The sequence below is a fragment of the Salminus brasiliensis genome, chromosome 3, assembly GCF_030463535.1.
Source record: "Salminus brasiliensis chromosome 3, fSalBra1.hap2, whole genome shotgun sequence".
NCBI classification, from domain to species: domain Eukaryota; kingdom Metazoa; phylum Chordata; class Actinopteri; order Characiformes; family Bryconidae; genus Salminus; species Salminus brasiliensis.
In genome coordinates this window covers 34,987,563-35,000,626 of record NC_132880.1, presented here as the reverse complement: position 1 = coordinate 35,000,626, position 13,064 = coordinate 34,987,563, and the positions used below count along the sequence as shown (strand labels likewise).

Genomic DNA, 13,064 nt, shown 5'->3' with positions numbered 1-13,064 from the left:
CACAGCCTCACAGATATGTACATGCCACATATTCACTGGCCTCAGATGTTGTTTTATCTGGGTGTAGTAGTAAAAATTTGAGCTGAGTTTGCGTAAGCAGGAGCAGATGTGCGTGAAATCACAGAAGTGGCCCGAGCATGGTTGTTTTTGGAGCAGTACAGCTAATGTGAAGCATATGAGAGAAGAGGCTAACCCAGCACTAGTCTCATTTAGACATGTGGCAATAGGTTATACCGCAGTGTTCAACAATCACACTATTTTTAGCGTGGAATATAATTATAGTCAAAACAGTTGGTTTCGAATGCTCCTTCTACACTATCACATCTTTTTCACATTGTTCTTAGTGCCATTTGTGCACAGTATGGGCAAAAGCATTGGGACACACCTCTTAATCATTGAATTCAGGTGTTCCGTCAGTCCCACTGCCACAGATGTTTAACATCAAGCACCTATCCATGCAGTCTGCCTTTACAAACATTAGTGAAAGAATGGGCCATTCTAAAGAGCTCTTGCTCTTTAGAGTTGAAGCTGTAATAGACTGAATTCCAGCATGGTGCTGTAATAGGATGCCACTGTTGCAACAAGTCAGTTGGGGAAATTTCTTCCCATCTAGATATTCCACCATCAGCTGTGAGTGGTATTGAAGTGGAAGCATTTAGTAGCCACAGCAACTCGACCACAAATTGGCAGACCTCATATAGTTTCAGAGCGAGGTCGCTGAATGCTGAGGCGTGTAGCACATAAATGTCGTCAACGTTCTGCTGATTCAATAACTGCATTTTCACATCGGCATAAAAACTGTTCCGGGAGCTTCATAGCATGGATTTCCATGGCCAAGCAAATGTATGCATGCCTTACTTCAAAAAGCACAATGCCAAAATTTAGATGGCCAGCACACTGCCACTGAACACTACCTACCGGACTGCACTGTGCCGACTGTAAAGTTTGGTGGAGGAGGGATAATGCTGTGGCCTAGGCCCCTTAGTTCCAGGAAATTATCTAAATGTCCCAGGACATTTTGGATGATTGTATTATTCCAGTGCATAGAACAGCATTACATAAAGGCATGGCTGGATGTGTTTGGTGTGTAAGAGCTTGACTGGCCTGCACAGAGCCCTGACCTCAGCCCCTTCAAACACTTTTGGAATGAACTAGAACGGAGATTGTGAGCAAGGCCCTCACAAATGGTCTTCTGGATGAATGGACACAATTTGTCACAGGAATTAGAATGGGATGTCATAAAGCCTGTGTAGGTCTCCCAATATGTCCATATAGTGTATTTTCTGCAATTGTAAATTACACTCCCCACCTGTTGAGGGAGTCCAGAAGCAAAAATACCAATTCTCACATAATGCTGCTTTAAAGGCCTAGTTGGCAGTTGGAATCCAGAAGTATTTTTTAATTTAATATCTTAATAATGTCATTAACCGCTAGATAATTATCATTGCATTACAGTGTTATGTTGGCACACAATCTAGTTATCTCCTCAGCATTCAGTTCAGACCAGCATTTTGTAGTCCTTTCTTTAATACACATCCTCCAATCCTCCATCCTGTGACCTGTGTATATCTGTGTATCGTTCAGTTTGCTTTTTTGGTCTCCACCACTCCTTTTCTGTATTCCTCCACACTCTCCCCCCCTCCCCCTTTTTTCCTCACATGAGTGTGCTCAGTAGTGTATGGCTGCTTCAGGTCAGCTGGGAGGAGACAGTAGAGGAGGCGGGCAATGTGTGCTAGCTGTCATTGTCTCAGCCTTGGGATTCAGTGCGTGTGTGCGCGCGCGTGTGTATGTGTGGATGGCAGCGCGAGGCCCCTGTGGCCACACGTGCCCCCGTTAGCGCTGGGCGTCCCTGTGCACAGAGTGGAGAGAGTCTAGTGGCAGCTCTCCATCTGCCTCTCACCCAGCACCCAGCCTGGGAGGGAGAGAGAAAGAGAGGGCGGAGGATATTGTGTTTTCCCGGCTGGCTTTATCACTCCAGCATGCCAGGTGAGGTGGGACAGCTTTAAGTGCACCGTCCTCAGGGTAGGAACTTTTTTCTTTTTTTTTACTTTTGTTTAAGGGGCAGTTTTAGGCCTGGCTGAAATTTAGGGGTGTTTTATGGACAAACAACTAGGCAAAACAACATTCTAAGTAGCAATTCAGTAAAGGTTAGCAGCATGTGGCAGTGTGTTAAACCCGGTAGCGTTTTTGTGTCTGTACTTGTGGTTTAAGTGCAACACTGTCCACTTTGAATGCATTTTGGCTCTTTTTGTCCAGGGTGTTACTGACACTGACCATACTTGAACTTGCACCATACTGTGTGAGAGGGCTGAATATGCTGATATGTTTTCATTTGTGGAGCATGCTTGTTCAACTCTTATATGCTGACTTTCATACATGTTTCAGAAGTCTTTCTTGTGTCATTTGCCTACACACTGAATCTGCTCACATATCATTTAAAGGATGAAAGCTTATCTGGTGTGTGGGAGTACTGAGCACTGAAAAAAGTGGTGCATTGAAATGTACTTGATTCAGTTGCCATGTGAATAAAATATAGGCTGTTATATCAACATCAGTTTTGTCTTTTGGTTTACTTACTTTTGGAAGTAATTGTGTTGCTGTAGTGTTTTATACAGGTGGCGATGATGTAAAAAAGAATTGAAGTAGTGTACTGAAGCACCAGCTGTATCTCACTGTGGCTCTATGTGTACACTTTCCTAGCACAGTTCATGTTATGTTGCTCTCAAAGTGTTGTCCGGAGGATGAGATAATAGTCACAAATGGAGGATAATGGGTGGAGGAAAGTGAGATGAAATGCTTGCATTTAGAAGAAGCAAAGTGGAATAGTGAGATGGGGAAGCACGGAGACAGAAGGAGGAGGACGAGGAGAGAGAGCGCGAGCGAGAGGGCAGCTGGCAGGCTGTGTGTATATGGGGGTTGTAGGCAGCGCTCAGTGCTGCGTGCTCTCTGGTCTTCACAGATGGTGTTGTGAGACAGACTCTGCTGGCACTGCCTGCCATGCTGCTCTCCTGTGTGCCATGGGCACTGTGGCTCTGCCAGCCTGAGCCTTCCCACCCGCTACTCACCCTCTCGCACACTCTCTGTCTCTTTCTCTGTCACACGCGTTCGCTCTTTAGCTCTATGTCACTCTCTCACTCTCTCTAAACTGTTAGTCTGAATCATTACATGCAGTTTGTTTGTACTTTCCTCCCGATAAAATCCCAGACCCTGGCATGTATCTTTCTATGTGACAAATATGCGTGTATAATTATGCACATATGTTGTAAGATGCTGTAAGATGTACCTGGAAGGTACTGCGCGTTACACACACATGGTATTCGGTGTAAGGCACTTAAGAATGTTCTGTTATATATGTGAAAATGTTTTTATATGATGTGTCTGACTAAGTTGCTTTGTGTGCTAAGCATGTGTGGAGAGTGCACTAGAAAATATGTGAATGGCTTTGTATTCAGTTGAAGAGTGTGTTTTTGTATATGAGTATGTGTGTGTGTGTTTGTGTGTGTGTGTGTGTGTGTGTGTGTGTGCTGGAGGGGTCTGGAGGAAGCAGCTGCGAGAGAGAGCGTGTGCCAGGTCAGGGACACTTGAGCAGAACTGACACTGGTCTATTTCGGACACCCATCTGCACTGGAGCTACCGTTCCTCCAGGCCTCGGCGACGGACAATCTGTTCACTCGCTGGCGCCGTGCCAGACTCAGTGCCGTCCATCTGTGGCAGGGACTGGAGCTCTCAGAGCTCCCTCTGCTACTGCCTGCGCTTTCTACCTCCCGCATTAGCCAAAACGCTACTGCAGATCTGCCTATACAGTTTGCGTGAACATATTTCAATCAGCGGACAACGTCTCAGCGAGGGAAATATGCTTGTGCATACGCTCCTTAAAACCCAGGTTCCTAAATTGTTCTTGGCTTGGCTGTATCGTTCTAAAAAAAGGCTTTCATTGGTGACTTGGAGGTTTTTCAGAGGTTCCTCATGATTGTACGCCCCTTTAGAAAATGATTCTATGGACAGCCACGCTTTGAAAGGTTTATCAATCATGGTCAAAGTGGTTCTTCAATGGAAGAGTCTTTGAAGAATCACTTTTAGCAAATTTATATTTATGTAAAGATTTTATGAGTCGCCTTAGAGGATGTATGCAAACATCTTAGCATTCCAGATTTAGTGTATTTTATTAATTGTGCAAAGGATACTTTGTGCAGTGCTATAGAAAAACACTTTCGGTGTGAAGAACCTAATTGGAAAAACTGGTAAAAAAAAAAAAGACCTTACACGTCAAATAAAGGTTCTTTAAACTTTTTTCTTTGGAATCGCTTAAAAAACAATCCCTTTTTTTAAAAAAAATGTTTGCTTGTGACTTACTCACGTTTAGCAGGCTGAAGGCACCACAAAGGGGAACTACTAGTGCTTATATAGCCTTTGGTGTTTCTCATAAATAACACTGGTTGCCAATTTCTATGTACATATCTGCTGATACAGTTGGATTGGTACTTTGGAAAAACATTTATTTATTCACATTAATTTATTATTTACATATGTACAAATGAATAAAATGCTAATATTTCAGCACAGTAGCCCAACATTGATATACAACAGTGTTGTACAGTTTTGGATATTTTTACCAAAAAGAATCATTGTCCATCCCTATGTGTCACCATATTATGTCAGATTTTAACTTGTAGCTTGTAGCTTTTTCCTACACTGATGCTGAAGAGTGTAGGTCAGAAGTTCACTTCTCTGTACTAAGCCATGTTGTTGTCCACAGGCCTCCTGCAGCCATAACAAACATACCGCCTCACCATGACTGTTTGTTCAAATGGAGTTCACATACAGTAAGAGATAGTATCCAACTCGCCAAGCTGAGTTTAATAGACAGAGCAAATGAAAACAAGGCCATTGCCCCAAGTTCAAGTGTTGGAGACGGCCTCTCCAGAGTGCATTTAGCCATTAAGGAGTCGTGATGGCAGCCAGCGTGTTTAGGGTGCAGCTACTGCCTGAAGCTATGCCTCAGTCCTTTCCACTCCAAGCCATTAGCAAGCCAACTAGCCACTGCCTCTCCCTCCACCCCCCCTACCCCCTCCACACACACACACACAAAAGCACTCACGGTGGAAGTGCCCTGACGTTAGGTCACCCACCACCATCTCCTGCTTCTCCAGCCTGCCAGATGTGACTCAAATCCTTTTTAAGGTCTCATGGTGGGGAGGGGGTGGAGAGAGAGAGAAAGAGAGAGAGACATAGAGAAAAAGAGAGAGATGTTTTTTGTGTGCGGGGGCAGGGTTAGTTGTTTTCTGAATCTGGTTCTACTTAGTAAATCTCCATCCTGGACTGCATTTCATAAATTGTCTACATATTTTTCTGAGTAGAGGACTTAACTCGCTCTAATTTTTAACACATGGCCTCTGTCATGTGATATTTTCAAAATACTTGCAGACGGAGGTCCCAGCAGAAATATACCGTCATCCTGCCGCCAGGTCTTTTATTCTTTCCCCCCCCCCCCCCCCCCCCCCACCTTCCCCACTCTCAGGCTCTCATTTTATTCCCTTCTGTTTTTCCTTTATCACGTAGCTGTGTTTTCAGTTAGCAGGGTCATATATTATTGGGTCACATTTTTGGGTGTAGTAAAATAGCATTTCCCTGATGTAAAACATGAGCCTCTTTATTATCTGTCGAAAATTGATTTGGCATTTATAGCCATGGACATGACTTCTCTTAACATCAGAGGCTACGCGAGCGGTGCAGTTGTTGCCAGGTCATCACTTTAGATCACTAAAGCCACCATAACCAGTAGACTGAGACAGTAGACTGAGGCAGGCAGCTCACACGGTTGCATTGGAAGGTGGGTGATGATAATTTTGCACAAGGACTTAGTATGTAAAAAAATGAACACACCTTTTTTCTGAGCATAGGTTTTCTCTAGGTACTTCAGGTTCCTCCTACCTCACAGAAACATGTCACAGGTGAACTAGCTATGCTAATCTGCCCCCTAGGTGTAAGTGTGAGATCGAATGGGGGTGTATGTGGTTCCTGCCTTGCACCCAATGATTCCAGGAAGACTCCCGATCCACCATGACCCTGACCAAAAAGACGCAGAATAAAAGATGGATAGATGAATGGATTTTTATAGCCTAACTGATCTGGGCTCAGTTACTCAAAAAGCATCTAGTGTTATGGTCATTTTGAGTGGTAGCAGAAGTGCTCTGTGCTCGCTTGACCAGCCGAGGTTCATCTTGGTGTATAAAAATGTGTTTGGGAAAGCCAGTGTAGTGTATAATTAGAGTTTTGTATAATCAAATTAAATCAAAAACGATTGTGTGAACAAATTTGAGCCATGTTAGCTGCTGAACGTAGTCCTTTTGCACTACGTCCACCTACCTGTGTAACCTACCTGTTCACCTAATGATTCAAACGTATCTCATTCTGGATAGGAGCATCATCTAAACGCCATGAATGTAAATGTTTACGTGCTAGTATTGCCAGGGCTGATAGTCCAGGGCTGTTGAGGTAGGGTAGAGATTCCATACTGGTAAGCATGTAGCCAGTGATGAAATTCTTCGATGACAGTGCGGAAGTGTGAGTAAATCCCAGACAAAAATGTCAGACTTTGCTCTGTTAATGAATGTTCATGGGGTCCTAAAGAACAAAAAAAAAGAACTGGACAGCATGTTGGGGCCTAGCCAAACAAAGCCATGTGTCTAGGTGTTGATCCACATTGCATGTGTACTCCCCCCAACCACCCCTCCTCCCTTCACTCTCTCTCTCTCTCTCTCTCTCACGATCTTCAGCTGGCATCCGCTGGTGCCAGGAAGCTGAGTGAGTCATTGACTTGAGAGTTGGATGAGTTTCAGATTAGCGTTTGAAAGCACTAATCTCAGTATAAAAGCTCTTTTATTGACAAATGCTCCAATTCTGCCTCTTCAGATAAGAAGTGAGTAAATAATTATTTTCTGTTTGTTCAAAACATGCTGGAAATTGCAGGATTGCTTGTAGTGTGACTGCAAAATCTTATTCCCATTTCAATTATGTGTGTGTGTTCGTAGATGAGGCAGAGAGAAGGGAGATTACAGTACAAGTCGTCTTTATTTTCATATATTTTTTCCGAGTTCCCCCGTGAAGTCTTGCACTTACAAAGCTCCTTTTTTGCCTGGCAACAAGATACAGCACAAATCTCTGAGATTTCAACGGACGCATAACAGAGACTGTGAATCACTTTTATTGTTCCTCAACACTTGTTTTCTTCCTCTATGCTTCATGCCAATAGGGTCTTATTTCAACAGATGGTTAAAACAGACGTTACTATAAATCCATTCCGACGAAGACCAAGAAAAAACGAGAGACTTCCGCCCTTAAACGCTGCATCTGTTTTATTGGTCAGTTTCTTTTATTTTCAGACACGAGTCTTTATTTTGAAGCGCATCAGCAGATGGTTCTCTCTCCATCGCCCATATTTATGGTGGAGAGAAGTTTTTATGTTGTCATTGCCCTGTATGCCTGCACTGGGAGCGTGTTGCTCCCTATTATAGACCTGCTGTAAATGCCCACTCAATGATGTTTATTTTTTCTATGCCTGCACCACCATCAGATGATGAACAAGTGTAATGTTATGTAAAGGTGTTGATTTTGTCTCTACCCAGTGATTTGTTAGTACTGAGTCACTGGCACACAGGAACCAGAATGAAATTTAGAGCACAGTTAGACACATTGCTGTTTGCCCTTGCACTCAACTGCATCATGGCCCCCACATCGAAATGGCAGGTGTCATTCATATTTTTAACACCTCGTCACAAGACTCCTCACAACGAATTGAGTTGTCACATCTGCTTAGTGTATTCAGGGCTCAAACCACTGAGCCTTTATTTATTATTCAGTTATTAATCTTGCATTCTTATATTACACTAGTATTCAATAATAATGATTCAGAAACTACTGTAAAACTATTCATTACGTAATAATAATAACAACAATATTTCTTTGAATAGCATGTTTGAATTATGTTTTTTACAGTATGATGAGCAAAACTTCACTTGATGTAAAGATTCTTTACCATTATAAACATTATTCACACTCACCAAAAGTGGAACCCTCTGAAACAATTTTATTGTTAAGAAAAAGAGCAATATAATATGCCAGCCTAAACCAATACACTCATGTAGTTATCAAAGTGACAAATAAAGATTTGGGCCATTTTACAGACTCTGTATAGTTTAGGGATAGTGATGCACAATGATAAGCAATTAAGTTGTTTAAAAAAATGTTTAAATGTGTCAGAACCTTCAATTTGTCGAATATTTAAATCAGTATTTGATCACATGTTTTTGGTACTCAAGAAGAGCAGACCGTTTAGTGTCCTCTTTAGCTGTAGTCCCTACACTAGCAGCAGTTTTTGAGCTAGCTGGATTTACAGACATTATAGCCGTCTTGAGTTTGACACGGGGAGGAAATAAAGGCAGGCAGCGGAGGCATGCGGGCGCTTTAAATATTAAAGTGGCCAGGTTGCTGGGAGCTGCGTCGGTGGGTGGATTGGTAACTCTTGAGTGAGCACAGGCTGATGAAGGTCCCCTCAGCCCTCGCGTCATTTGATGGGACGGAATGGAACGACGGCGCACCACCTGGCGCCGGCCAAGCGAGGATCAGGAAACAAGCGTGCCTGGGGAGCGGTCTGGAAAAGCGAGGGCTTGGGAAGAGAGCGGGAACGAGGGAGGTGGATGGGTGGGTGGGAGGGGGTGAGAGAGAGAAAGAGAGAGTGAGTGAGGGGTGGGGGAAACAGCGTTAGATAGAGGTCCAAGGGGACAGGCCTTGCTGTAGGGAGAGTGAGAGGAATAAGTGTGGGGAATGAGCTCCAGGACGGCGGGGGCGTTCATACATCTTCTCTGACAAGCAGAAGGGGTTTGATGGGCCGCGCTCGGCGCGCTGTTCCATCTGGCGGAGATGATTGCATGGTGCACAGGCGTGCGGCAGGTTCATAATGTATTCTGGAGGGGAAGAGCGCACTTGCATACCAATGCAAGCCTCCAACTTCACCCTGAGCTTCAGCTACTCGAAACAGCGTCTGAATTCCAATTACCTGACGACTCAATGTTCCTCTCACACTTCTCAATCTTTCTATCCCCTGCATCTGTCCATATGAGTTTCTGCATTAGTGTACTGTCCTGCTTGTCTGGTACAGCACACCTGTGCAGAGCGAGACGCAGCGTCTGGCTGGAACGATGCTGCTGTCTTGTCATTTCCTATATTTGCTGGGTGTGTTCTGTGAAGCGTTTCCTGCGAGAGGTGCCCTCCGTCTCCCCCTCTCTCACCACCTGACCTCTCTGTGATGAGTGTGAGGCCGTGTTCGCGGGAAGCGGCCTCTCACTGAACTGCTGCCATCTTGTCGACATTAGCGCGCAGTTGACTGACTCCCTGTAGCTTTCTTGTGTCATGCTTTTTGCATCAGCGAGAAGTAGTAGTGGGTGGCTTTTTCCAAAGAAAGCACAGCATCAAATGATATATTAGGTTGGTACTGATGAAGTTAATGTTTCTGAGTGCTGGCAAAAAGAGAAAATACATTTACCAATATGCAGCTTTTTATTTACTATAATAAAGAAGATTTACTCACGGCCACACACCGCCTGTTCTGATGCATATCAGTGGTAAAGCAATGGAGCATAAAAAAAGAACGAAGGTTAATTATGGGAAATTAAGAAAAAAGAGAACTGTAGCCAGGTGACTAATGCTAGGCTGCAGATGTTAAACATCTAAGCGATTCATTTTACCACATCAGCTTGGTCTAAATATCTGAAGTTATCCACTTATCAATGATGACAAGATACAAGATATAAATGCTCTACGACTAACAACTACGAAATTCACAGGTCGACAGGAGTGGACAGGTGTTTTTTTTTTCAGTGTGCCCAAAATAAAAGTAGATGCTAATGAGAAATCGTTGGCTTCTACACAAGCTACATGTTAGTATTTTAAACAAAGCAGACAGAAACATGTTTCTAATAGCGCTCCTTGCTGAGAGCAGATCACATGTAGCGCAAACATGTGACAGAAAGCCAAAAGTGGATAATTTGCATGCTGTCATCAAAATTTTAAATATTTGTAATTGTTGCAAGGATATCATATAGACAACATCTTTGTAACTACATATTTAATATATAATATAACTACATCCTCTAAATAGTGGTGTTCTTCATAGGTTCTTCATGTTCTTGTTTGTTTTAGTCATTATTAGTCCCCACCCACTAGCTAAAGACCACTGGTGCTGGGAGAATGACTGATAGCACATTCTTTGTTCTGAGACACAGGAAGACAACAAATTGCTTTTTTTTTTAGTAATAGTAAAGGTAGTTTTTCTGGTTAAAACGTTTTTAAAAGAAATGAAAAAGAACAACTTAAATGTTTTGTGCCACACCAGACTCAGAATTAACAGAATTATTACAAGTCAAAGAACCATCTTTAGTGCCGTGTAGTTCTAGAGTGCTATAGGTGTAAGAAGAATGCATTTGTTCTGGGGAAACATTCCCACTGACCTGTACCATGTAGGTTTTAGTATAGACCGGTTAGGACAGGTTTTACAGAAAGCGTGTGAAATCTTTCTTGAAGAAGAGAGCGGATGTGTGTAAAGTGCTCACAGCAGGCCTAATATAAGCTACTTTTATCAGAGAAGACTAGATTTCATGAATCTTTTCCTCCACTAACTTACTCAAGGTGAGTGAAAACTGCAAGAGCTGCTGTGTGGGAGGATAAATCTAGTTTGAGCCTAACTCTCTCGAAATGACAACGCAGTTAGGAGGAGGACCTGGCTTCTCGGCTATATTAAATCCTTTTTAAATTTGCGCCTGTGCCTGGATCGCATAAAATATTATTGTACAGACATTTTAATATGTGTTGAGTAAAATGATGATCGTGTTTTATTTATGAACTTGTTTTCATTCCATGCTCCATGCACACAGACATCTATTTTAACTATCCTCAAATTCACTGGGTGCAGTCACTGCGGTGAGTGATGTAACAGATATGCAACCATGGCAAAGCATGCGATATCAGACCATGCGAGGCTTTAGCTGTTCATGGTAAAGTGGAAAAAGGTCCATCTGAAGCTGACTGGTTATATAAAAAGGACCAGTTCGGGCTAGCGGAGGATGATGAAACTGAAGCCATTGGTTTCTAGCAGTGCTCGATGGGCTTAGCTGTAATGTCTGTACTTTGATAAAAGAAGGAAAAATATATTTTGAATTGACTCAGTTTTAGCTATAGAATTTGGTTGATTTTATTTTTTTTTTGTTTTTTTGTTGCTTGTTTGTTTGAACTGCCTCTTCACTTGAGCGATTCTCAAGTGGAGATATGCAATCGTTTGGTGGGTCCATACTGAGGTAGAGAGATAGCAGAAGCCCAATCCAGCAGCTCAAATCCTGTTAGGAGGATCATTCAGTAGCAGCCCTCACAGCTGCTCTCTGATTTCCATCCATATATGACTGCAAGGGACAGATAGCAAACACAGCAGAAGGTCTAGAACATTCTTCCAGATCTGAGCAGTTGCCACTGTGTGCGAGTGGCTAATATATGCACCATTGGATATTTCAGATACTTCAACTTGGGTAGTGCTGGTGATATTGATAACATTCAGTATGACAATATTTCCCATATATATATATATATATATATATATATATATATATATATATATATATATATATATATATATGTATACCTACATATCTGAAAGATTATCTTGCAAACCTGGCTTGCTCTGACTGGACTGTATGTAAGTAGCTGTTCAAGTACTATTTTGCATGTTTTAATATAAAACTAAAATATTTTAGAAAATAAAAGTTCAGTCCAGAAAGGGGGGTGCTATTAGTTCTCAGATAGGTTTACTGACAGGGAACTCGTCATAAAACAACAGTGCCAGTGTCACTCTGGGAGTGGATGGATTGAAAGACAAAAAACACAGACTAATAGAGTACACAAATGCAGAGCGTATTCAATTCTGCTGTTTCACATTTATTCCTACAGTTAGCTAGCTCTCCAATTACCCTTTACTGATGTGCAAGGGCAGCCATTTACCTAAAAAGCAACAAATGTGGAAGGAATAAGTAACAAACAAATTACACAAATACTTAATACCACCACCTATGGTTGGGCGATATTGGGGGAATAAAAATTCTAGATTTTTTTCACATTTATGACCGATTCTCGATTATGATTTCGATTTTAGTTTTTCGTGCATAGTTTTTTTATGGAAAATGTTCTTGTGCCAAATTAGCAAATCACCATCTAGAACGCTTAAACTTTTACTTCTTTTACTGTAACTTCAGGTTACAATGTTTCCAGATCTGTCGTGGTAGCATAATAAACAGCTTTCTGTAACTTTTCTGCTGACTCTTTCACATGCAGCCGTATACAGCCGTGGCAAAGCTGTCTCCGCAAAATGTTTGCTGGTAGGCAGTTCATACCTGGGATCAAGTGTTCCCAGCAACCTAATGAACCCCTCAACCCTGCGATATGAAAAGCCACCATTATTGCTTTCCAACGATCACTACTTTTGTCATACGAGGCCGTACTGTAAAAATGAAGCGGCTAACGTTAGCTGTCTTTTAGTGTGAGCTTTGGGAGTCGAAGACCATTTTGAAAATCATGTTTAAACTGTAATTCAAATTTACCAAATGAATCATGAAAATCGTCCAGCATTACCACCACCACAACCTATTATCACTTAAAATGCTCAGCAAGCTCAGAGACTTTCCCTAAAACAGTATTTCATTCACCAATATGGCACAGTATGGAAGGGAAATAACATTTGGTTATCCATCAACATCAATAAGGCTAAAAATCAATATTGTGAGGTTGTCTTACACCAAAAAACAGCAAACTGGTATAGAAGATATATCACCCAGCACTAAACGTGAGATACTGATGTGAAGTGTGAGTGTTAATCTGAAACCAATACTAGTGATTTCCCTGGGGGCAGGTAGTATTATAGTATACGACAGATCGTATAGAGTATAATACAACCTGCCCCCAGGGCAATTGCTAGTATTGGTTTCAGATTAACACTCACATTTCACACAAGCTCAGTATCATACCAT

At 42.2% G+C, this 13,064-nt stretch overlaps 1 protein-coding gene across 6 annotated transcripts in view; it reads left to right on the top strand.

The window, feature by feature from the left end:
- runx1t1 (RUNX1 partner transcriptional co-repressor 1) overlaps nucleotides 1-13,064 on the top strand; it is a 56,171-nt gene that overhangs the window by 19,104 nt on the left and 24,003 nt on the right. Inside the window, exon 1 of one of the 6 annotated variants that reach the window (XM_072675964.1) lies at nucleotides 1,845-1,986. The exons of 4 other annotated variants lie outside the window; for them this stretch is intronic. In XM_072675964.1, the coding sequence (XP_072532065.1) occupies nucleotides 1,980-1,986 (7 nt within the window). In that variant the 5' untranslated portion in view covers nucleotides 1,845-1,979. Of the gene's footprint in view, nucleotides 1-1,844; nucleotides 2,023-13,064 lie in introns of those variants that run through there. One more of the 6 variants, XM_072675965.1, reaches the window with a different exon arrangement.